The 24,605-nt window shown below is 53.2% G+C and overlaps 1 protein-coding gene across 1 annotated transcript in view; it reads right to left on the bottom strand.

The window, feature by feature from the left end:
• The window catches only part of LOC119100143 (lachesin), a 52,267-nt gene that overhangs the window by 18,067 nt on the left and 9,595 nt on the right, over positions 1 to 24,605 (bottom strand). The window contains exon 2 of the mRNA XM_037223253.1: positions 11,100 to 11,221. Coding sequence (XP_037079148.1) covers positions 11,100 to 11,221 — 122 coding nt within the window. The remainder of the gene's footprint in view (positions 1 to 11,099; positions 11,222 to 24,605) is intronic.

The raw sequence follows: 24,605 nt of genomic DNA, 5'->3' as shown, positions 1-24,605 counted from the left end.
CCCAAGCTTGCTCGTGGTATCATGTGTATCAACCAGAACTTGAACACCATGATGGATGAGAAAGTTTACTTCCCGTTTTCTGGAAACCATGTGCCCGGAAACAGCAGTTTCTATATTGGACCATACGGGGATATTCCAGGTGACAGATCGCCCTGCGGGGAAGTACCCGAGGGGACTGGTGGCATGGATCGTCATTCTGCCGAAAGGTGTGTCCGTGCCTGTAATGCTCCCAAGTCATGCCAATGTTGGTGAGCACATCTACCGAGATCAATGCCTCGAGGAAAAACTTTGGTCTGTCAGAGGTGGGCATTCCGACGGCGAATATATTCTCCTAAAGTGCCTCGGCTTCGACGCCAGAATACTTCTGGTGCGTCCTGAAGTAGAACGTCTACCGAGGAAGGTGTGAACTAGTCTTTGAATCCCATCGAAAGAGGAGATTAGCTGGGTGTTGAAGATGACCACCCTGGAAGTACTCTAATCATCACGATGAGGTAGGTCGGTGCGCCGGTGCGCGTTGTACCGATCCGGTGCCCACCACCTCACACACTTAGTGCCAATGAAGGTCGTAAATATATAAGGTGATGCTATAATTGGGTTTCATTTTTAAAGTTTGGAAACAATGTAGATGCCACAATTTGTATTGTGCCTTGCTGTTTGGTAGACACCTATGAGCGTTGAGCTTTGATCACTTTTTCTTTTACCGCCACTTCGGAAGCGGTCGAATAACCAGCATTCGAACTTGAGACCAGCTTGGCCCGACCTTACTGTTGTAACAGCTCAGGTAGGAGACAAGCCTATACCTTTTTGAATGCGCTCGGACGTTGGTTTCCGTATGACAGTTGGAGCATCGAGCCGGTATTCAGTGCTGGCGGACGGGTGGGGTTGGGGTGAATGGAGAGGGGGGGGGGGGAGGGGGGGGGGCGGGGGGCATAGCAGTCTCTGGATAATGGCCCGTCTGCAGGAGCTGGCTGCCTGCCTATGGGGTTTGGCTTTGAGTCAGACCACCCTGCGTGTGCGGCGCAGCTGCGCATCTGCATCTGTGGTCAGTGCGTTGGCCAACACGAGCCAGTCGGCCCACCAGCTGCCGTCCTCAGTGGTCAGCTGACGCCCCACTGGTATCAGTTTTCGATGTCAAGCATCGAATGGTCTGTATACGCCAGCAGGATTCAAATAGATGCATAATTAACTTGCATCCCAATACTGAGTCCAATTGTATTATGATATTCATCTTCATTTAACATCGGTATATGAACAAATTGGAATAATTATTTGAGTACAAAGGATCCGATGAAACGTTGAGCACTCACAGCACCTGAAGGCGTACGCGGAAGCTGGCTGCCTACGTGTGGGCTCCGATTCCTGCCGGCTGCCTCCGTCTGTGCAATCTCCTGGAAGCCCGTGTGTGGAACCGGACGTGTGTGGGTGTCTGGGTCCCCGCTGTCTGTTGTGTGTAGGTGTCTCGGTCCCCGCTGTCTGTTGTGTGTGGGTGTCTCGGTCCCCGCTGTCTATTGTGTGTGGGTGTCTCGGTCCCCGCTGTCTATTGTGTGTGGGTGTCTCGGTCCCCGCTGTCTGTTGTGTGTGGGTGTCTCGGCCCCGGCTGTCTGTTGTGTGCGGGTGCCTCGGTCCCCGCTGTCTATTGTGTGTGGGTGTCTCGGTCCCCGCTGTCTGTTGTGTGTGGGTGTCTCGGCCCCGGCTGTCTGTTGTGTGCGGGTGCCTCGGTCCCCGCTGTCTATTGTGTGTGGGTGTCTCGGTCCCCGCTGTCTGTTGTGTGTGGGTGTCTCGGCCCCGGCTGTCTGTTGTGTGTGGTCGCACGACCGCGTGTCGCCTGGACGCCCGCTGTCTGTGCGCGGTGCGATACGCCTGGGGGTTATCTGGATGCCGGTCGTCGGTGTTTGGAACCGAACGTCTTTGTACTGTTCGTGCAGCCGCTGTCCGCGTGGGTCGGACGGCCACGCTTGATCTGGGTGCCAGCCCCGTCTGTTTGCGGACGCCGGTCGGCGATCTGACCCAGTCTATACGGCGGCCTTCCGCAGGCCGGCCAGCGCCGCTCGCCGCGGTCAGTTTTACTCTGCGGCCGGTTATGGCGCCGGCGCCGGCAGAACGGCGCGCCGTTAACCGCAGAGCCACTGGCTCATGCCGCCGCCGCCGCCGCCGCCACCGCCGGAGTCGGCACAAAGACTCCGAATAATGGCCAGCGGTCGGGGCTGCTTCTGCCCACGGCCGGCCGGCCGACGAGCCGACGGGCCGGCCCAAACGGCCGCGTCGGCTCCGACGCAACGGTCAGACGGCTCGACGGCGGCCGCGGCGGAGACGCGCCACGAAAAGGGTCCACCGCCGCACAGGGCACTCTGCGAGGAACTGCAGCCCCGTGCGTGCTAGGGGATATTCGTAACAGGGTGCGATACGCCAACCGGTCCGGTCCGGTCCGGGAAGGGCATCTGCCGGCAATAGAGAGCTGTTAAGGCCTGTGAACTGTCACTACATTTCAAGTCACTTCATTTCCATAACAAGTCCGACTGTCATTGACACTGCTGTAACGAAGCAGTTTCACAGAAGAGCAAAAGTAATTCGTTTACTTAAATACTAACGGTGACCCAAATTGAAACCACCTAAGTGGAGGCATTCACAATGAAAGCCCTTATTTTTGAACGCAAGACGACACGCCACGTATGGTTGCTGGTTTAATGTTATGGAATACCTTCTAACAGCGTTCCTATTGTACAGATCGGCAGCAGCATTCTATCCAAACCGCCATGCAACCCGTGCGTCGCAGTGAAATGGCCATAATGCGCTGAGGTAACCACTCCGCCAATAACCCGACTGGTCTGCACGAACCGACGGCCGGCGCGCCCAGCTTCACACAGAGTCACCGGGAACATGAATCTCAGTTCGATAACAGGTTTCACATTTCTGGGTTTTATTGCATCCCGGCGACGGCAAGGGAACCAGTCATCAATATTAGAGGGCCCGGTCCGGGTTTTATATCACCATAAAAGGGTTGGCAGACGTGGTTAACTTGACACAGCGAGGCTGAAGCCCGGAGGAGTCTGCCGACGACCTACGTCCGATTGGATTCATTTCAGTGGTGATTGATGACTTTTGCTGGTGTGCGAGTTTATTCACGAGCGGACCAGCTCGTTAATAGCCTTCAACTGGCCGGACCGGCTCGATCCTTCAGCGCGGCGGCTTAATTGCCGTTTTTGTTGTCGCGGTTTCTGATTTAGTTCACGATACGGAATCCGTCCAGTCGGCATTTATCGTGGTCGACACGGGAGAACCCTTTCCAACTTTTAGTTGTGCTTATGCAAACACGCAGGGGTGCAGCCAGGATTTTCTCGGGGGAGGGGGAGGGGAGCTCAGTGAGCACACATCATAAGATAACCAAAACATCCGTCCATAGTGCTAAAGTAAAATCTGTCAACATATTGGGGTAGGCTCAGGTGACCCCTCTGGCTGCGCCCCTGCGAGCAAAAAGATGAGAAGGGATGGCCCGTACCTGGGCCAAGGCGATGGGCTCGCTGGTCAGTGCAACTGCGCACTGCAGCATGAGACTCCACGTCCAAGAAATGTTTCGCCAGCTTAAGGGAATGAAGTCAGGCCAAATGTCAATCGGAAATCAGTGTTAGAGCCAACTTATCGGAGATTAGGAGACCCCCGAAAGACAGTAAGCGACACCCGCAGGGCGTCGCGGTGGGACTCATGAAGCGACACCGGCTGAGGATTGCGGTCTTGGTCCGGTCAGCCGCGGCGGGCTGAGACGCGGACGGGCAGCAGCCGGCGCTTACCCGCTCACCACCCCAGCAACACCAGGGTCCCGGGCTCTCCGCCATTCGTCCGCTCGGCGACCACCCAGGTGCGGTTTGTTGTGCGGTTTGTTCGTTGCCGTTATTTTTTATCCAGCTGCGCGAATGATTACACACGCCGAGCGGCTGACCGCCGCCAACAGGCAAGCCCCAGCGCCACTGTGTGACAGCGGGCAGCATGATGAGGGGAATCCTAAGCAGCAGACAGCAACTTTCTATCGCGAAGTAAAACACGCCTCGCCATATTTTGCGCGAAACTGAAGGATATCGGGAGAAAGTACTTAACCCTTCCACGACGCCACATATCTGACTTCATGGCCAGAAGTTACCGGGATCGAGGTGGTGACGACCAGTGGTATAGCCGGCGCCAAGTTCATCCAGCGGCGTCCAGGCCCCAGTGGGATACGTATCACTGTGCCCGACGCACCAGTTCGCCGTATCTGTGTCCAATGTACAGGACCCCCGCAGTCGGCCGCGCAGCGGTATGGCCCATCAATGCAATTGATGCATGAAATCAATGTCCCACGCATCCAATTCAGATGCAGTATAAAAACACTTAGAACAAAATCAGACGAAGGACCGCGAAGTCCCCATCCGTCGTAGTTTCAACAACATGCTGAGCTAAGCGTTTTGCTTGCTCCGTTATCTTCGTCCATCGTCACATTGTAGCCTGCAGTCGTGACTGGTGCAGAACTTTAGGCAGAAGATCTCGCCATTGGGAGTACAGCCGGACCCAGTAAGGCATACACCGATAAATCTGGCCCCGTACTGCTGTATCGTGCAGCCCAGCCCGACGAGTCTTGAGGCCAGAGATCCGACCAGGTCCTGTCCCATCGTACAGCCTAACTTCGGCGTCCGCTCAAAGACCTGGTTCAGTTATATGCCACTACGCATCCTAATGCACGGAGCCTGGTACCCTGAGATCCGACCCGGTCCTGTCTCATCATACAGAGCCTGGTACCCTGAGATCCGACCCGGTCCTGTCTCATCATACAGGTAGCCTCACCAAGCAATCTGTCCAGAGATCTGACCCAGCTCAGTATATCAAATCGGTCAACGACTAAGCATTCCTTACAGAGATCTGATCCAGCTATCACCCGTCATTTTCCGTTCACTACCTTCCCACCTAATGTCAGCATCACTATTACCAATGGCCAGCAGGGCTATCATATCGACCAGCGCAATTACGCCCATGAAAACCACCATATCACCCACAGTTATGATTATGCCCAAGAGAACCATCATGTCACCCGGAGTCACAATTATACCAGCCGGCGCCACCACATCAACCGCTTCCACCACATCAGTCATCCCACCATATCAACTACTCCCATCATATTGATCACCGCCACCATACCAACCACTCCCACTACGTCAATCATCGCTACCATATCAACCACTTCCACCACATCAGTCATCGCCACCATAACCCACCATGTCATTCGTCGCCATCAAATCAACCACTCCCACCATATCAGTCATCGCCACGATATCAACCACACACAGCATATCAGTCATCGCCGCTACATCGGCCATTGCCTCAACATTGCCTGATATCACCATATGGACCAGTGCCACCACATGAAGCACCACCACCACATCAACCAGCGCCACCATCGAAGCGATGGATGCTCCGGCAAGTCTCACGAATCAGATTAATGCGTCGGTTAGACGGCAGGCCATTCAGCGGTAATAATTACCGCCGTAACTCGCGCCCGGCCCATCAGAGCCGGCGACTGCGACTCGTCCGGGCGTCTATCTTGAGTTTGGTGCAGGACGTGATCGGCATGCCATAGGCCGGCACTGCGTGTTCTAATGTGATGTCAGTGTGTTTTCTGTGTGCTCTAATGGGGTGTCAGCGTGTTTTCTGTGTGCTCTAATGCGCGGTCAGCGTGTTTTCTGTGCCGTGACGCGCTTGCGCACACACAATGTGTCAAGCCCTGTTGGAAATTGAGCAGAAGGCCATAACCGAACGCTATGGCCGGATGATCTGACACCAACGGTGCTATTTGTAGGATTAGAAAAGATCAGTCGGAAACAATGGTGCTGCTGAAAGTACAACAATTTGCGATGACCCCATGCAAAGATCAAGACACCAATCTGCCGGAATACCTATCTGAGGTCAACCTCTATATACGTAAGAGCGCTCTTCACGACTTGCCTGGTAACCTTATTTCCGTTCTTGCTCCCTTTTATCCGGATCTGACATTCTAACTCACGACATTGCTTAATCGGTTTCTCAACAATGAGGAGTGCATGATAACTTCATCTCTATCGGCTGCCGTCGTGTTAATAGCGGACCGTGATATACCAGCGGACCGTAATAGCGGTCGTGATACACCAGCCAGATTACGACTCGCTCGGCGACGGCAGACGGCAGCTTTCGCGGCGCGACTCACTCGGCGACGGGCGGCAGCTTTCGCGGCGCAATGCCCGGGAACAGCTGGAAAAGCTCACAAGGGTTTGAGGGTCTCCGCGATCTCCACTTTCTAATAAGTATCGGAGGCGTACACGCTAACCATCGAAGCGCATCCACCGCATACAGCAGTTGCAGTGTGGTATAGTTTTTCAGATGCTCCATACCAGAGCACATACAAGACAGTGGATTTTTTATATCAAAACAGGGGAGGGGTGAGGTTGTAGGTATGAAATGAGTAGTGCGATGCAAGATCACACCGAAGTTGAAATAAACGGCGTCATTCGTTCAATACCAGTGTGCATTAACATGCGCCCGGGTGGCCGGTTGGATATCCTTCGGTCGGGTGGAGAGCCAATTTGACCCCCCTGAGATCTCAGGAACTAAGAGGGCTAAATACACCAAATTTACAGGGTGTGTTGGCCTGTACCCGATCTCACTCAAGTCAAAGTTTGAGGTTTCTAGGTCATGACCTTCAAATAAAATAACGTCAAACAATGTCAATTTCCAGGTAGATCTCCAAAGTGCCCTAGAACCTAGGTACCTGTTATAAGCAAAAGATCACGCGATCATTTAATGTCAGTGACGCTACTTGAAGGTCGTGGTGACCAAAATCATACAAGACTGCTTTGAGTTTTACATTTGAATGAGTGACAAAGATTACGCTAGTCAGTATGTTCCTAAAAACAAGACGTTGACCTGGGCCATTTTAGGTCCGTGACCTATTCTGACCTTTGAGAAGTGGATGGAAGATGTGTTATGCGCTTCCTGTTATCAATGAAGTCGAAATGAACGCCAAAAACTACCCCATACAGCAAGCCCTAGAGCTATAAAACAGATTGGCTATGACCTTGGTCCACCCTTCAAAATTGACCTTAGATCAATTAAATTTGTTTATGAATTGTTGCGTTACCTAAAAAAGTATCTCAGAGATGTATGGTCTTGTTTAACATTCCATTGTTGCATCAGGTTGAACGATTCCATAAAAATCGACTTTGCAGAATCTATGGCCTGACTTTGACCTGCCGCAGGTCAGCGACCTTACAAGGTATATCTAATTTTTTAAAATGAAACAGTTTGCCATTCAACTGTCTACAGCTATGCAAAATTTGGCGCGGCTGCATTGCGTCGTTCGGAAACCGTTCTGGAAAGACCCTCAGGGGGGCTCAGTTGACTGCCCGCCCGAGTGCATGTTAGCACGCGCCCGGGTGGCCGGCTAGATACCCTTCGCTCGAGTGGGGGTCAGTTTGACCCCCCACCCTGAGATGTTGGAACTAAGAAAGCTAGAAACACCAAATTTGCAGAGTGCGTTGACCTGTACGTGAACTCACTTAGGTCAAAGTTTGAGGTTCATAGGTCATGATCTTCAGGTCAAATAAGGTCAAACAAGGTCAAAGTCTAGGTTGGTATCCAAAGTGACCCAGAACCTAGATAATTGTTTTTGAGCAAACTCGTTTACTCGTCGCAAACTAGTTTAAGGTCAGTGACCTTATGTGACCATTTAAAGGTCGTGGTGACAAAATCATGCAAGACTACTCTGAGTATTGCATTTTAATAAGCGACAAAGGTAACGCTAGGCAGTATGCTTCTAAAAAAGATGTCCATCTGGGTCATCTTAGGTCAATGACCCATTCTGACCTCTTACGAGTGAAATGAATATGTATAATGCGGTTCCTGCTATCAATAAATTCGAAATGAGCACCAGCAACTATCCCATACAGCCAGCCCTAGAGTAATAAAACAGGTTCGTTTTGACCCTGATCTGACCTTCATACCTGACCTTATTAATTACGCTTAGGTCAGCGTAATTTGCTCATTCAACACTTGCTTTGCCTAAGAAAGCATCTCAGAGATGCATTGCTTCATCAAACACCCCGTTGTTGCATCATATTAAATGAGTCTCTAGAAATTGCCTTCGCTGAAACTATGGCCTGACTTTGACCTGCCATAGGTCAGTGAACCTACAAGGTACATCTAAATATGTAGTGTGAAACGATCCGCTATTCAATTGTGTACAGCTATGCAAAGTTTGGCGCGGCCACGCCGCGCCGTTCGGAAGCCATTTTGGAAAAACCTTCGGGGGGATCAATTTGACCCCCACCCGAGCGCGTGTTAAAACCGCGGGGGCTAAAGCTCAACCCAAAAGGTCTCGATGGCGAATTACCTAATTTGAGTCGTGCCCATTACGAACATCATCATGCTGCAAACAATTTAATCGCTTAACATTTTCGCTTCATATTCAACCTGGATATTACCGAAGAGGCAGTTACCGCAAAAGAACATGATGCAATGCTGTGTAGCCCTCTGGCGAATCTATCTAGTGAGGGAAGCCAGTCATCCGCCGCCGATACTCCCTGTGCTCGTACGCAGCCAATATCCGGCTCGGTTCGGCCGTTTCCAAATGGATAATTCCGCCATTGAGCGGTGCGGTGTGCCGCATCCAGCCCCGTGGCGGACAATGGAGACGATGGTCCGGGGACGAGACAGTAGCGGCCCGGGGGTGGGGAAGGGCGACGGACGGTAACGTGAGCCGACGGCGGGCGGGGGCGGACAGTAGCGGCCGGGGGGGGGAAGGGCGACAGTAGCGGTAACGGATGGGAGGCCGACGGACGGTACGTGAGCGACGGGGGGGGGGGCGGACAGTAGCGGCCCGGGGGTGGAGAAGGGCGACGGACGGTAACGTGAGCCGACGGCGGGCGGGGGGGGGGGGGGGGGCAGTAGCGGCCCGGGGGTGGGGAAGGGGCGACGGACGGTAACGTGAGCCGGACGGCGGGCGGGGGCGGACAGTAGCGGCCCGGGGTGGAGAAGGGCGACGGACGGTAACGTGATCCGACTGCGGCGGGGGGGGGGGTGGGGGGGTGCAGTGCGGCCCGGGGTGGGGAAGTGCGACGGACGTAACGTGAGCCGACGCGGTCGTGGGGTGGGGGCGACAGTAGCGGCCCTGGGGTGGGGAAGGGCTACTGACGTAACGTGAGCCGACGGCGGGCGGGGGGGGGGGGGGCAGTAGAGGCGGCCCGGGGTGGGGGAAGGGGCGACGGACGGTAACGTGAGCCGAACGGCGGGCGGGGGGCGGACAGTAGCCGGCCACGGTGGTGGGGAAGGGCGGACGGACGGAACGTGAGCCGACGGCGGGCGTGGTGGGGGTGGGGGGCGGACAGTAGCGGCCCGGGGTGGGGAAGGGGCGGACGGACGGTGACGTGAGCCGACGGTGGGCGGGGGGGAGGGGGGCGGACAGTAACGGCCCGGGGGTGGGGAAGGGGCGACGGACGGTGACGTGAGCCGACAGTGGGCGGGGGGGGGGGCAGTGCTGGACAGGAGACCCACGCGATAAACCAAGCCAAGAGGGGGACTAGGTTATCACGCCTATAGTGAGTTAAGAGTCGCAGTCATTTGCAAGCGTGTCGTGCAGAAGTATGGGCCGGAATTCACTTCGTTTCACCAGGCCGTCCTTTTCGTCAGCTACTTGACCCAAAATATCAAGTAACGGTCAACTACTTCTGGCCATAGCCTGACACGACATAATTTGAAACCGATGTAAAGTCTGGTTCGCTTTAGGGAACTGGCAGGGGAGGAAGGCGGGATATCTCTCGTGTGGTAGGAAGAAGCCTGCTATCAGGCGCACTTTGTGTGCGTGGCTGTGGTGTAGGATGGCGAAATTGTTTGGAGAGAAAAGTGAAAAAGCCGGGGTGATCATGTCACAGCACACCTTACATGTGTGTACGTTCTATAGGAGTTTATGCATTGAAGTGTCATCAATTCGTGCGTTCATGCGCCTAAACCGAAGCGAATGTCTGCAACACCAGCCTCGCTTCTTCCGTCGTCCCATCGATTCACCCTTGCCTCAGCTTATCATTTTAAGCTGAAAGTGTTATTCTTAAGCTGGTTTTAAGTTAAGATTCAATAATTTGAGATGCGTGTCATATAACGGGAGTGTTCCACATTTGCATCGGGTTTTGAACCGATATAGCCATGTTGAACATCATTCGGTGCAGTTCACAGTCCTGTCCTTCTTAAGACGAAACCCCTTCTAGTTGCTGAGCTACACGCCAACGAAGATGTGCGGTCTATTTCGGAAAGACTATTTCAAGGTTACCCAGGCATCCATGACGCCATAATAACGCCGTTCAAGTCCTGCCATTCCATTGGCCATACGGCGATCAAGGCCAAGAAAAATGTCATTGTTGAGTCTTTCATAACTGGTGTTGGTGAACACGATTTCGGGATATAACGGCCGTCAATTGGCTCTCAATTAATGTTGTGCAAGGTATGATGACGCAGCCAAACAATGACGCATTGAGAAACAAATTTACTAAAAAGTCTAACACTAAATTGACAACATTAACTTGTGTTGTCTCGAGCAGCATTTTCCACTTAGAAATATAGTAATCGCTACAAGTAAACGTATTTCATTATATCTGATGTTTGCTTTCCTACTTAAAATGTGAAACATTCCCTTGAAATACTAAAATATGGACTATACTTCGGTGGAGACTTCTGAAAAAGTTACATGGATCGCGAAGGCCAAAACTGCACATCCTCAAAACAGCTGTGTACCGTCGTTGTGCGATCCAAACCAAGTACAGACCAAACTTTCATTTCATTGACAACACGGCTTTACTCAGCATCGCTTGATGTCTTATCCGTGACCCTTTCCTACATGACATGACATGACAGCCCATATCGTGACACCGACTGCATTTTGGACCGTAATGCCACGACAAACCCGCTTTGGTCGAAGACGTTATACAGGTCCGGAACGACGCGTGAGCACCGGGAGTGTGGCCGGCCAGCGCGCGCAGTCCGCCAAGCATGCGCCGCTGCAGCGCCCGGCCCGCCGCCGCCGCCGGCTGTCAGGGCGGCGGGTGGGCCAGCTCGCTTACCTGGTGCTTGCCCAGGTGATTGACCACACACGCGAGCGTCACATCCCTGTGCAGAGAGACGGTCTGGTTGTCGATCGGCCCAGCGAACGACGGCTGCTCGGCGGGGGTCCGGCCGCACCCGCCTGTCGGTCACAGGGGCGGGGTCAGGAGGGGAGGACTGACTCTGGGCCGCCGGCCGCACCCGCCTGTCGGTCACAGGGGCGGCGTCAGGAGGGGGAAGATGGGATCTTGGCCGCCGGAGGCATCCGCGTGCCGGACACAGGGGCGGCGTCAGGAGGGAAGAACAGCAGACCACTAGAGGAGTCAAAATATTGAAGTAAAACACTTGTTCTTGCACTTGCATGCACCACAACGTCACTGATTTTAGACAAATGCAAGTAGGAACATGGGCACATCAGATGTTGCGGCAGCAATTTCATACACCCTCCAAAGCTGTTACAGCACTCGCACTGACGCGATCGGCCGTCTTAGACAACGCAGGAACTAGTTATGACGTTGCAACGCAATTTAAATGGTTTTGTAAGTCATGCGTTGCTCAGACAGTACCCTGATCTCCGCAGAGTACCATAACAATTTCAAACGTGATAAAAAGTGAACTCGTGCATCTTCATGCAAGCAGAACTTTTCAAACGTAAAACAAATAAGAAAACGACCATATATGGTTACACAATTGTCCTATTAGGGTCAGTTAAATGCATCAGGCCCACATAAACGCGCCAGATGTTTAGAAAGCTCCCCCATCGGGCCCTGGTCCCTTTAATGTACTATATCACACATAATGGGTCAATCCACAACATTTGGGTTATTCCTAGACCCTCGTCAGCTGGTCGCAGTGTAGGTCGTGTGTGACCAAAAACACCAGCTCACACTGCACACGACACAGCCTACTAAGGATAAAGTAAAGTTTGTCGAGTTCTGTTGCGAATCCCAGTTTTAAAATAACTTTCCAGTCATCGGCTCTCAGCTTTCAGCTTTCCAGTTATCAAAATGCTGCGTCGCAAGTAGAGATAAAAATAAGAAATAAACTCATGTGCCGACAGCCAACTTGTTGATTGGTTACATACGTTTGTGATCACATTTTCGTCGATATGACATGACCCTGGCAGCAGCTTTTGAAGACTTTCTGCAGTTTTGAGATGCTCAAACGACTTACACTATCATACACTTGCACACAATAACGTACATGGGATAGAACCAGGACATCGATGATCCTAGGTAATGCGGTTGGAGGCAGTTCGTGATTAGCAGTTAGAATGCCTAATCAGATGGCAGTGCGTGTCTTTACCGCCTGATCTATGTGACAGCTGTGTGACAGGGGTCAGTCCCTCGCGATTCCGAGAAATCGCACAATTTCTGAGCACCGTGCCACCTGATCCATGCATACCACGGAGGGATACCTCGGATTCGGCTCAGCTGTCGACGGTCGCCACAAAATAACATTTCGGTTTCGGCGGCATTTACCATCATCTCATGCCGCAAAAACCACGCGCACGCTACGTCCAGCACTGACTCCAGCACCTGCTGCACTCCGCTTATCTGAGCAGAGAGCCCGGAGTGGCCAGCTGCGTGTTATCGGCGTAGCGGGCTATCGGGACACGGAATTCGTTTATATATGATGGAATCAAGCATGCGATGTCATTGCTGTAGATGTCATGCGGCAATGGCCCGACACAAGACCCTTGGAATGTCACAATGGTGATCATTTTCGGTTCTGACAGAGTCCGATCCACCCTTTCACTCTGCGTGTGTCCCTCCAGGTAACTTTGGATCCAGCCTGCAGATATCTGGAGCTGCCGCAGCTTGGCCGTCGAAACAGGGACTTAAGTCGATCAAAGTCCTGGACGCGTTCAGTGGGGCACTTGCAGGCACTGTTTCCGCGACAAAACTAGTGCTAATGATCTGAAGCAAGATGCTTCCGATGTTTCAGAAACAAAAGCCTTAACATTTTCACCGGATTGTCGCCATCCACACACGAGTCTTTAAAGACCAGAGTTACAGGCGGATGTTAAATCCCTTATGTTGGCGCGTGAATGAAGCACTTTCATTTCCTCCAGATTGTACCGAAGAAACTAGGTGATGATAGATCTTTCGTCTCTGTTCCCACTTAAGTGAATTCCACATGAAGTGAAAAAGTTTGAAGGATTTAGATGGTCCGGTGTCAGATTCTCCGGCTACAGGGGTGGTCCGGTGTCAGATTCTCCGGGTGCAGGGGTGGTTCGGTGTTAGACTCTCCGGGTGCAGGGGTGGTCCGGTGTCAGATCCTCCGGGTGCAGGGATGGTCCGGTGTCAGATACTCCGGGTGCAGGGGTGGTCCGGTGTAAGACTCTCCGGCTGCAGGGGTGGTCCGGTGTCAGATTCTCCGGCTGCAGGGGTGGTCCGGTGTCTGATTCTCCGGCTGCACGGGTGGTCCACGTCTGAGAGCTGTCGCCGGCTGCAGCTGACGGTGTAGCGCAGAGGCGGGCGTGCCGGTCACTAGCTCGGCAGTGCTGTCACGTGTGTCCTCCCGGATAGCTCGTTTCACCTGAGCATCGGTCCGATGGTATGTCTCGTAATCACTGTTGCTGGAAGCCTCCCCACGCTTTCTCGTGAGGTTCAGTGTCCTCGCTGACTGGTGGTGGTGATGAGTTGCGAACAAGGCATCTGCGAGTGGGAGCGTGGGTACAGAACGTAGGTTCTGTATGCCCGTGCGTCATATAGCAGTGCAGCATAACAAAACAGCTAAATAGCAAAATAAAACAAAAACGACATGCTTGGACAAAACAGGGACATGCAACAAGGCTGAATAAAAGTAGAATATACAAGTAGATTATCGCGGCCATTGATCCGCTGGTGGACCACGTGCCTTAACTCATAGATAATGGAAGTGCCATGCGCCTCATTGGACAGGCTATTCCAGTTTGACGTGGCTCCACACACAGCACATTCTCAGACGCCGGCCAGCCCCACTCCCGGCAGATGGACCCGTTCTGCGCGCGTCAGGGCTAGTCTCACGCACAGCTAGCTCACATCGGCGTGTGGACATGGCCCGAACCCAGAGCGTCAGGGCTAGTCTCACGCACAGCTAGCCCACATCGGCGTGTGGACATGGCCCGAACCCAGAGTATTGTGTCCATCCCGAATGTTGACTAAGCGTGGGATTTAACAAATGCAATGCCGCGCACGTCACATTCACCTCTCGGTCTCCTTTTCTCCACCTCCCTTCGCAATTCCTTCTTACCCGTCGCCCCCCTCGCATCCGTTTAAGTCGGTAGCCCTCCTCCGCCGTTTTACCCTCGTCCGCGCAGCGCTGCTCTGCGTCACTCGGAAGATGGGGCGCGGCGGCGACGGCGGCACATTCGAGCCTTTTATGGCGGGCGGGGGCCGACGACACGACTCGCATCACTTGGCCGGATTGTTCGGCTCGCCGCGGTAAATGGCCGCGCTCCGCCCCGCTCGCTTCACAGATCTAAACATTCATAAAGTATACCCCGCACGTAGCAGGCGCGACTCGAGTGTGATCTATGCCGCGAATAAATCGTACGTATGGCAACAAAAATAAGCCAAATGTCGCAACGTTCTCAGTAGAGGATTTGTGATCTTGCTGCGTTCGGTGTATGAAACCAATCCGGAACGATAGGCCACACAAATGCCCCGCGTTATTGCCCACCCAGACGCGTCTATTTCTCGTTGTGATGAAAGCGGTTGCCTTTGGGGCCGAATGGGCGCCGAAAGCTTTTGAATCCTTCTCAGGCAGCGATCTCGGCTGAAAAGCGGCGAGTGATCTGAGTCCTGTCCGCGATGAGTGACGCCATTGGCCTGCAATGCCACATGTCATCCCGGTGGCAAATCCGGGCGGCGGCGGCGGCACCCGGCTCATTAGGGAGGCGGCTCTGGCGCTGATGGACCGCCCGGGCGGCGAGAGCGGCCACGCCGGCCTGCCCTCAGGCGGTGCCGGCGGTTCCCCTGGCGGCGAGCGCGGCCACGCCGGCCTGCCCTCAGGCGGCGCCGGCGGTCAGGTCTGCTGCCTCGGGCTCCAGGGCAGCCCGGCCTCTGGTGGCCCTGCGGCTGCTGACGGTTGGGTGAAGGCTAGCGCACGCTGTTGGCACTGTTCGCTGATGCGTGAGCTCAAACGGCGCAAGTCGTCCGGCCAGTTTCTACCCAAAAAAGAGAAGCGTCGCTGCCTCTTGCGCATTCGGTCAGGCGCCTCGCGTGACGCGGGACAACACATGTCAGAGCAAGACATTCAATCCACTCAGTATATTTGAAACATCTGGTCCAGGACAACTTCTTGGCACCACTGTCGCTCGGGACGAGACAGAAAACTGCAGGGGCTGTGTCAGACAGTCTGAACAGCCATGCCATCTTTCGCAGCCGACACGGACGCACCAGACTATGTTGTGGCGTGCGTTCTAATACAATTTTGCTCGCCAGTAACGTCATTGCAGCCCTGAATTCCTCTCACACAGCTCCAAACGGGGTTCCGTATTCGAGGGAGGCCATGGAGCACATTTAACAGCGGTGTATATCATCGTCTTGCTGAAATGGTACTACTTCCCATTAGCCCTACAAACTGCGGGTATTTTTGGACCTCTTGGAATTTAGAAGAGCCAATGGTTTTTCAATAGCAGAGCGCAGCAGGGTGATGGATCGACGGCAGAAAAGGCTCGTCTAGTGCGAGGGGAGCGCCGGATCGGACGGCTGCCTCCCGAGCATGCCGACCACACGGCAGCAAATCGGGCACGATCACGAGCGCATCGTGAACCCCCAGGCCTGCACGTGCAGGGACGTGCACACGCACTGCACGTGTCCGAGCCCCGCCGTACCGCCCCGACACGTGCAGGGCCAGCCGCGCTCGTGTCGGCACAGCGGCGAGCAGGCGGAGCGGCAAGACGCCCGCGGGCGGCCGGCTCCCCCTGACGCGTCGCCGGGCCGGCGCGCGGAGGAAGGCGGCAGCAGGGGACGCCCGTCTGACAGATCTGAAGGCGGCGGGGCGGGCGAGCCAGCCGGGCCGACTCCTCGGCACCATTAGGCGCTGCCAAATTCGCCGCCGAAGCTGTCCGGACGGTGCCAGCTCAGCCGTCACTCGCCGGAAATCCATCACATAGTCGGCTCATATTTGAATCCAGCCGGCTGCCGAGCGAGAGAATCACTTCCACCAGATTTAATGCATCAAGATTGGCCCGTGTTAGCCGAATCAATCGCACGGTCTAATGGTGGGCGATCATAGTTGGTCGCCAGTTGGAAGGGAGCGCGCTAACCGAGCATTTGTCATCGCTTAACTCGGGCCAACAGATGAGCGGCGGGGCACTTTCCCATGGTGGCCCGCTAACCACTCTCTCGGCCGACTCCGCTTCTGAGAAGTCTGGCCAACCTCCTGGCTAATGGCTGAAAGGAGAGTAACGGCAGCGAATTACTCCCTGGCGTTACTTGTAAAATATGCCAAATGCCTCGCCCACTTAATGGAAAAGGCTAATTGAGAACATCTTTTAACTTCCACGGTTCACCTCGACGATGTTAAATCTTTATGGGGCGGGCGCCATTTGTTTGGCGTCGGCTTGGCCGGTAGGCGGCTCGCCGCAACTCACAACCACGGCCGCCGCGCTTCTTTGTCTCACTGCAAGCGGTAATAACTGGCCGGCGAGAGAACGAGCGACGTCGGGGGATTTAATCAAAACGATCTGCATAAACGGAATCGCACTCCGGAAACGGCCGCTGGTCGCGCGCCAAACTGTAAAAGCCGGGGCCGCGTGCGCCGTCTGCGGCGGACGGCGGGCGGCGGAGGGCGGGGGCGGGGGCGGGCCGGCGGGCCGAGGGCGCCGGCGATGACGGCGCGTGTCACGCGCTGCGACGGACGAGCGTATTCATCTTTTCTTGCCGCCGTCCGGCTGTAATGTGCCGTGCTATGGAGGGCTCGAGCAGCGAGCGCGCTCTGACAGATGGAGCCCACGGCCTGATTGCTCGCCGCCGCATCACGCCGCAGGGCGTGGCGCCGCTCAGGCCGGAGAGCGACGCGCGGGTGGCGCGGCGGTCACGTGACCGGGCGGCGGTGGGTGCCGCCGCCGGGCCCGGCACCGCTCAGGCCGGAGAGCGACGCGCGGGTGGCGCGGAGGTCACGTGACCGGGCGGCGGTGGTTGCCGCCGCCGGGCCCGGCACCGCTCAGGCCGGAGAGCGACGCGCGGGTGGCGCGGAGGTCACGTGACCGGGCGGCGGTGGGTGCCGCAGTCGGGCCCGGCACCTCAGGCGGACAAGCGGCCCGGGCGGAGATCGGATGGAGCCTGTCATGAGTGCCGTCATGGCCGCGTGACGGAGGAGCGGCGAAAGAACGGGACAGAGCGCAGAGGGGCGGGGGGGGGGGGAGCAGAGCAGCGGCGAAGGGGACGGGACGCCTGCAGGGGATGCGCGGACAGAGCCTGTCATGGGCGACCGGTGTGGCTGTGAGTCACGTGACAGTGATGGACGAGGAGTGCGCATAGAATAACGATGTTTCAGCGGCCGCCGTATTGCAGGGGTGTTCAGGGGACTGGGAGGCGGCAAGTGTCTCTCAAACCATCAAGAGTGAGTGGCAGTTCGTACCCTCGCCCCTCCATCTTCCCCTAAATCACAGCTAAATTTATGGCCGCTGTACTTGTCTGCTATGCAAAATTATCTGCCAAAGGCCGGAAGAAACCGCACGACTCGTCAATCATCCATAGCGGTAAATTGCCGACATCGCTGACGGCAAGATATCCGTGACTGTGGGGAGTGTCGTGGCAACGGTAGCAAATTAGAAAAAAAGGTACTCATCAACTTTATTCTACCCGCGTATTTGCTATTTTCTTTCCTTCCCAGCAGCTGAGGAACGGAGCAAATGTAAAGATATGTTCCAATTCCATTACACACACGCACACACACGCACACACACACACACACACACACACACACACACACACACACACACACACACACACACACACACACACACACACAGATATATATATATATATATATATATATATATATATATATATATATATATATATATATATATATATATAGTGAGGAAGTGGAAACAAACACAGATTGTGAAGAATTGTCCATTCTTCCCAACGGATTATTGAGCTAAATACATTGTGAGTAAACAGTTCGTGAGGAAATGTTTAAAAAACGTATAGAGTACAGCACTTCAACGATTGCAACTCTTGCTGCTGATAACCGCCTGCAGCTCCAATCAGCGGTTGCAAATATTTGTACTTCTGGACGGCACGGCGGTTGGCCTGGTCGGGACGCTCAGGAAGAAACATTTCTCAACAATAAGGAATGCCTTGACCTTTGGTCTCACCTGCACTGACCATTTTCGCCCATTGCCGAGTTCACGTTTGCAGATATTTGGGACCATTCCTGAAATGAATTCGCGCCAAATCCCAGCTGCGCCGACCACTCCTCGAGGTTACGCTTTGAGATGGAAGAAAACCTGGTAAGAGTATCGGCAGTTGCAGTCCCCTCGCGGCGCCATACGCTGTGACGCGGGCTACAGGGTCGGCGACGCTTTAAAAGCCGAACAGTGCTTTTTAACCCGCTACTGTCGGTGAGAGTTGGTTACGCATAGGTGACCATGCCTAAACGACTACCTTAAAATTTTCTAGCCATGCTGACCTATATTCCTTTTCCAGAAGCTGTAATGATGTGTGTAGGATTAAGATGATTCCAGAATGGCTTTATCCCTCGTCATCTAAGCTGATGTTTGTTCATGTGTGGAAATGCCCGAAGTACCTTGCAATAAGTGCATTATCTACATCATTTCCATGATTTTCATCTGGGTCTGACCACTGTGAGACGTGGGACTTATGCGTTGCAGGGTACAGTTGCTTCGCTTAATCCAGTAATGTTTTTGCTTCGCGGCCGATTGCTGTCAGCAGTAAGTGGTAATGCGAAAGAAGGCCATGTCAAATGCAATGTTAACGGCAGCTTTCCGTCTTTTAAACTGTTCAGTCCGTTTCCGGAGGCTCCGGTGATATCAATGTTTGGTTGGGTCCAGAATGGTCCTACAAACATTTGGACACTGCTGACCACGAGCACAGCTTGAGGCGTCGAGTTTTGCCAATATAGCCAGCGTTGGCTCAACAGCATCAATAAGACGAGTGCATTAGGGAAGATCACAGGAGTGCATATGTCCTACCTACGAAATTTTAAATACGGGCCAAGACCGTTCTGAAGCCGGGCTCTATCACGTTATAAGGGTGAGGGCTTGAGGGCGGACTCCCCAGCATCTGGAGGAAACATTTGCCATTGAACTATATCAGTGGAGGAAGGAAACGCGTAACATCATCTGCGCTCCCCCCGTCCAAAGGCGGTCACTTCTTCGGCCGTTCCTAAAGCCGATTGGCTTTACGTGCCATCGATATTTTCAGATGCGATTTTGGAAAGATGCACTAGTGTGATGAGAAAACCATGCCACTGATATTGCAAGCGATGACATCAAACACGTTTGACGTTTTGAACTCATCCGCGGTGCCGGGCTAACATAATTATATTAGACGCACTCGCATGCATATTGTGTATTACAATGGAAGCAGCACCATGAGAGCTGCGAACGTCGTCTCAGAAAATGTCGCGTTCTTCAACTGGTACATCGGTGTCACAAGCTCCTGGTCCTCAGTATCGTCAGTTAGGAGTTCTTGTTTTGACAATAACCAGCCTTCAGCATACTAGGAGGCACTGGTTAAATGATATTATGACACAATAAAGCCAACCTCACAACCTTTCCACGAGTATAGGTTTTGTTGACCTGTGGGTCATTTTGTTTATGATCCATATCCGCTTGACCGATGCTTGTTTACGCACGATGCACAGACTAGCGTGTCGATTGGCGTTCGTTTTATTAACAGGGTAACCGAAGACGCTTTTTAGCGTGTTATCATTCAAAACTGGACTAGGTCGAATTCTGCTCAGGGATGGAGCAAGGCGCTCAAGACCCACATGCTCGCGACTTGTTTACCTCGGTAAAATTGACTACGCGACGTCGAATGCCGACTTTTTGTTGCAACTGAATCGGAAAAAAGACATGTTTTAGCATGGCCATGACAGGGAATGCATGCGGATGGAATTATTGATCGGGTTATCGTCCTCGTCTGGTGTATTAGTATGCACACGCTTCGGCCCTTTAACTTATTGATCGGGTTACGTCCTCGTCTGGTGTATTAGTATGCACACGCTTCGGCCCTTTAACTTATCGATCGGGTTATCGTCCTCGTCTGGTGTATTAGTATGCACACGCTTCGGCCCTTTAACTTATTGATCGGGCTGTCGTCCTCGTCTGGTGTATTAGTATGCACACGCTTCGGCCCTTAAACTTATTGATCGGGTTATCGTCCTCGTCTGGTGTATTAGTATGCACACGCTTCGGCCCTTTAACTTATTGATCGGGTTATCGTCCTCGTCTGGTGTATTAGTATGCACACGCTTCGGCCCTTTAACTTATTGATCGGGTTATCGTCCTCGTCTGGTGTATTAGTATGCACACGCTTCGGCCCTTTAACTTATCGATCGGGTTATCGTCCTCGTCTGGTGTATTAGTATGCACACGCTTCGGCCCCTTAACTTATTGATCGGGTTATCGTCCTCGTCTGGTGTATTAGTACGCACACGCTTCGGCCCCTTAACTCTCCGCCTGTCTTCAAGTGTCGCCAGGTCTTACCGGATCCTCGTCCCCCCCCCCCCATAGAAACTTCGTTTTTTTAACTGGGAGGGTTTACAATGAGCTCAGTTGGCTGGACAATGGGATTATCATCAGAACCCCCTGGTTGAAATCCCAGCAATGCCAAGGAAGAATCCGGAGTGTAATGCGTACATAGCTGAAATCCAAACACCATCCAACATTTCTGAGGACTCCATAACACCTGACAACGCCCAGAGAATAAGCTGGTCGAAGCTTTGTGTGCATACTAACACACCCGACGACAATAGTTCCAGCGATTATTCCATCCTTGTCCTTTCGTAAAACCAAAATCTTGCGACCGTGTTTTCTGCTGTTTCCATCAGATGAAAATGTATCAACATGCGTCATCATTCAAATTTCGAATGAAGTACCTAGAAAAATGTTTAAAATTACTGGACTTCGATAAACAAGACCACGTGCCACCAGTGCCAGGGAGGGGAGGGGCAGCGTGCATTACGCATTCAGCCCACAGACGCATGGTCTCCGTCTCGGAGCAGAAATCGTTGTCGTCACGTCGTCAGTGAGTCAGCGCCAACTGCCAGCTGCAGCCGGCCGGCAGCGGCAGGCGTCCAGCTGTGACCGGCGACCGGGCCGAGCTGGTCCGCTTGGCTTTGTCCGAGAGCTGGGTGTGCGGCCTGCGCGAGGGTGCATTAGCCCTGCGGCCATTACGGCGGAGCGCGCCGAACGGCGCTGACGATCCGCCATTCCTCTGAAAGATCGCCGCACTTCCAGGGGGGAACTTCTCCGTTTCACTCTATCTCCCCGGCAATCATGTCTGAAATATTAGCCGAGATAAAAATATCTCACGTCGGCGGGCGGCAGTAAAGCCGGTTCGCCTCTAAGCCGGTTTAATACCTCGCTGATAAACCGATGAGTCCCGATGGTGCCCGCGGCTCTCTGGGCGACACACCCGACTCCCCTGGCTGTCGCGGCGTACTTAGCGCCTCGCCCCCGCACCAGAGAGGAGCGACACTAAGAGAGGTCTGTCGGCGCTGCGCCTCGCGAGGCGGGTCAGGACCGAACCCCAAGCGTCACGCGGCACCGGGTGCAACAACTGGCTGTGGCGAGGACGCGCCTCACAGTGCCACCGCAGAGGACGCTCCGTGCTGGGAGAATAGCGGATTAGCCATGTGGTGATAAAGCTGCTATCTATATTATAAGTTACAGCAAATTTACCGGCAGTCTAACAGCATGGAAACTTCATAGTGAGCATGTGTGTGTGTATGTGTGTGTGTGTGCGTGCGTATTTGGAGTTTTGAAAAGCCACTAACCCCTTAGGTCTGGTCCCTGGAGGCGCTGTATCATGGTCAAATGTGACGTTGATATTCTTGATGCGTTGCGCATGGAACGTGTAAGCGCGCCCCATGAGTTTCATACTGTGAAACTCGAAATTCGCAAGCTGGCAACAAATGGCACGGTGCCTGTAGAACCGGACCTCTGCCATGGCATCGAGAAGTCACTGCGAAAGGACTGCCAGGCTTGGTGCGCGGTAGCCTGCAATGAACGTCTCCCTAGGCTGCTGGGAAATGCTGTGACAGATTTTTGAGTCGACAAACGCCAATGCATGCCTTATTTCTAGGCTGTATGCACCATGCACAAAGTTAAGCCCCTTTCCCACACACTTCGCTAACTCAGTACGGCACACCTGCGCATAGTTTGAAAACTGCCGTTTGGCCGGAGCCAACCTGCCCATCGGCAGCGCTTTTAAAGGACATTTCCAAAAAACATGGCGACTGTTGAATGGAGTTTTACAATGTTTGCAGCAGCAGTTTTTTGGGAAGTGTCGATTGACGACACGCAAGCGCTATCTTGCCTTCTTTCCTCTGTGATACTTCCACAAATATTTACTCGCACGACCTCAGAACGAACACTTGACAATGTTTAACATCGACATTGTACCAGGGGTGGATCCAGGATTTTGTGCACCAATAAATACCCGCACAAATTAAAAACGAACAGTTGAAAACGTTCATCATCGACCTTGTATCAGAGCAGATCCGGGATTTTGTCAAGGTCACGCTTCATTGTGGTGCCCCTTGGGACTTACCCCCTCACCCTCACACAGAAGTCCACAGATTTCGATCACCTTACGTTCAGATTCAGTTCTTTGAGTGATTAGGTATCTTCCGCTAAGATGCTCTCTTGGATTAAGTCTATTTATTTCTAAAGACCAAGTTAATTCGATTTTTATGTTGAGCTTGAAAAGCTGAGGCCGTTTGTGTTGCCCCTGAACTTGAGTGCGTCTGGAAAATTAGATCATGTGGACCCGGAAAGGGGATCTTGGTGCCCCTTCACCACGAGATTTCGGTGCCCACTTCGGTCCAAAAGGGGCCATGGCCCATGCCTCCCGCTCTGGATCCGTCACCGCCTTGTGTAAAGATTGACTCGAACGAGAGCTCAAACAGCGTCTTTGAACTTCACGAATGAAATCTCATTAGACGTTGCATGCGTTGCAACGTAGCACATTGCATAGAACTTGACGACAGCTTCTTTCCCCACCCACTTGGCACATCGCGCAATCATGTCCTCTGGTAGTCTAAAATGGTGGTGAAACATCGGTGAATCAAGTGACGTTGAACTGTCACAATTCTCTGCCATTTATTTCAAACATACCTGGGCTGCATTAAGGCTTGCGTACCAGGCCATGCGGCACGCGCGCCTTTCGGCTCCTGCAGCCCCCGCTAATTTCTTCGCCTTTGCCCAGCCACGTCGGCCACGTCCCGCGGCGTTTTTTTTTACTTTATCGCTTTATTCCGACAGCACTGGCCGTGCTGATGGCGTCGGGCGCAGCTTGCTCGGCGCTCTGCCTGACTGCCTGATGCGTGGTCAGTATAAATATCTGCTTAGGTGCAGAACTGAAAGTAGCATTAGGACCTGGCCACCTACCCTCTTCATCAGACGCCCATCGGTGCAGAACTGTCCTGTCTCCATAGACTCTGGCTGGATGCATTAGACCGCTCTTTTTGTTGTTCGTTGGCCGGCGGAGTGTCTAGTTTCAGGGCATTTGTAAGTTGGTTCGAACTAGAGACGCAACTTTCTCCAAAATATCGGCCGGCGGCCCAGCCCTCCCGCCCAGCCAATGACGCAGCCGGCAAGAGCCCGCTATGCTGTAATGCTGGCCCGCCATCTACTCACAAGTACTAAGTTATTGCAACATGCCTTTTTCTTTTCACTCTAATTTTATTAGACCTATGCATTCAAGCGTGCATAACATGACATGAAACTGCCACCTAATGCACAATATTGTTTGGCTAACGCCAGCGATGTGACCCAGAGAGCAGCTATCAAAGTACCTGGACAATTAAAATTATAATATACCAAAGTAGACCTTAAACATGATGTCGGTTTTCAACTACAAACAAGAAGGGAGAGGGTGGAAACCAAGTTTGTCTATGACCAAAGCGTACCAAAGATTTCACCCTTTTCCCTCATCTCAATAGGCCACAGGCCATTTTCCCAAAACTGCATGCATCACCTGATAGTTTTGCACCGACAGCATACAAGTGTTGGATGTTTGCAGTTATAGGAAACATTCTGAGTTCATTACGCTGTGCGTGAGCGGCATCATTCGATTGCGCGACAGTTGCCACCGTGGCAATTTCATAATTTGCGTTGAAGAATCAGAACCAGCCCCTTATATGGTGTTTGCTCTCCATAAATGGTACATCATGCAACAACACCAAATAAAAGCCACATGGTATTTTTGATACGATTCACATTTTTCTTGTACCACTATCCATAATCCCTCCACAACCATTATCGCGCTGTTTATGTGATATTGCGTTAAAGCAAGGATGCCGATCATATTTTGTTCACGAATGTTTGCCCCTTC

Source organism: Pollicipes pollicipes, unplaced genomic scaffold, assembly GCF_011947565.3.
Source record: "Pollicipes pollicipes isolate AB1234 unplaced genomic scaffold, Ppol_2.1 Scaffold_4881;HRSCAF=5763_pilon_pilon_pilon, whole genome shotgun sequence".
NCBI lineage: Eukaryota > Metazoa > Arthropoda > Thecostraca > Pollicipedomorpha > Pollicipedidae > Pollicipes > Pollicipes pollicipes.
This window is presented reverse-complemented; position numbering and strand designations above follow the sequence as displayed.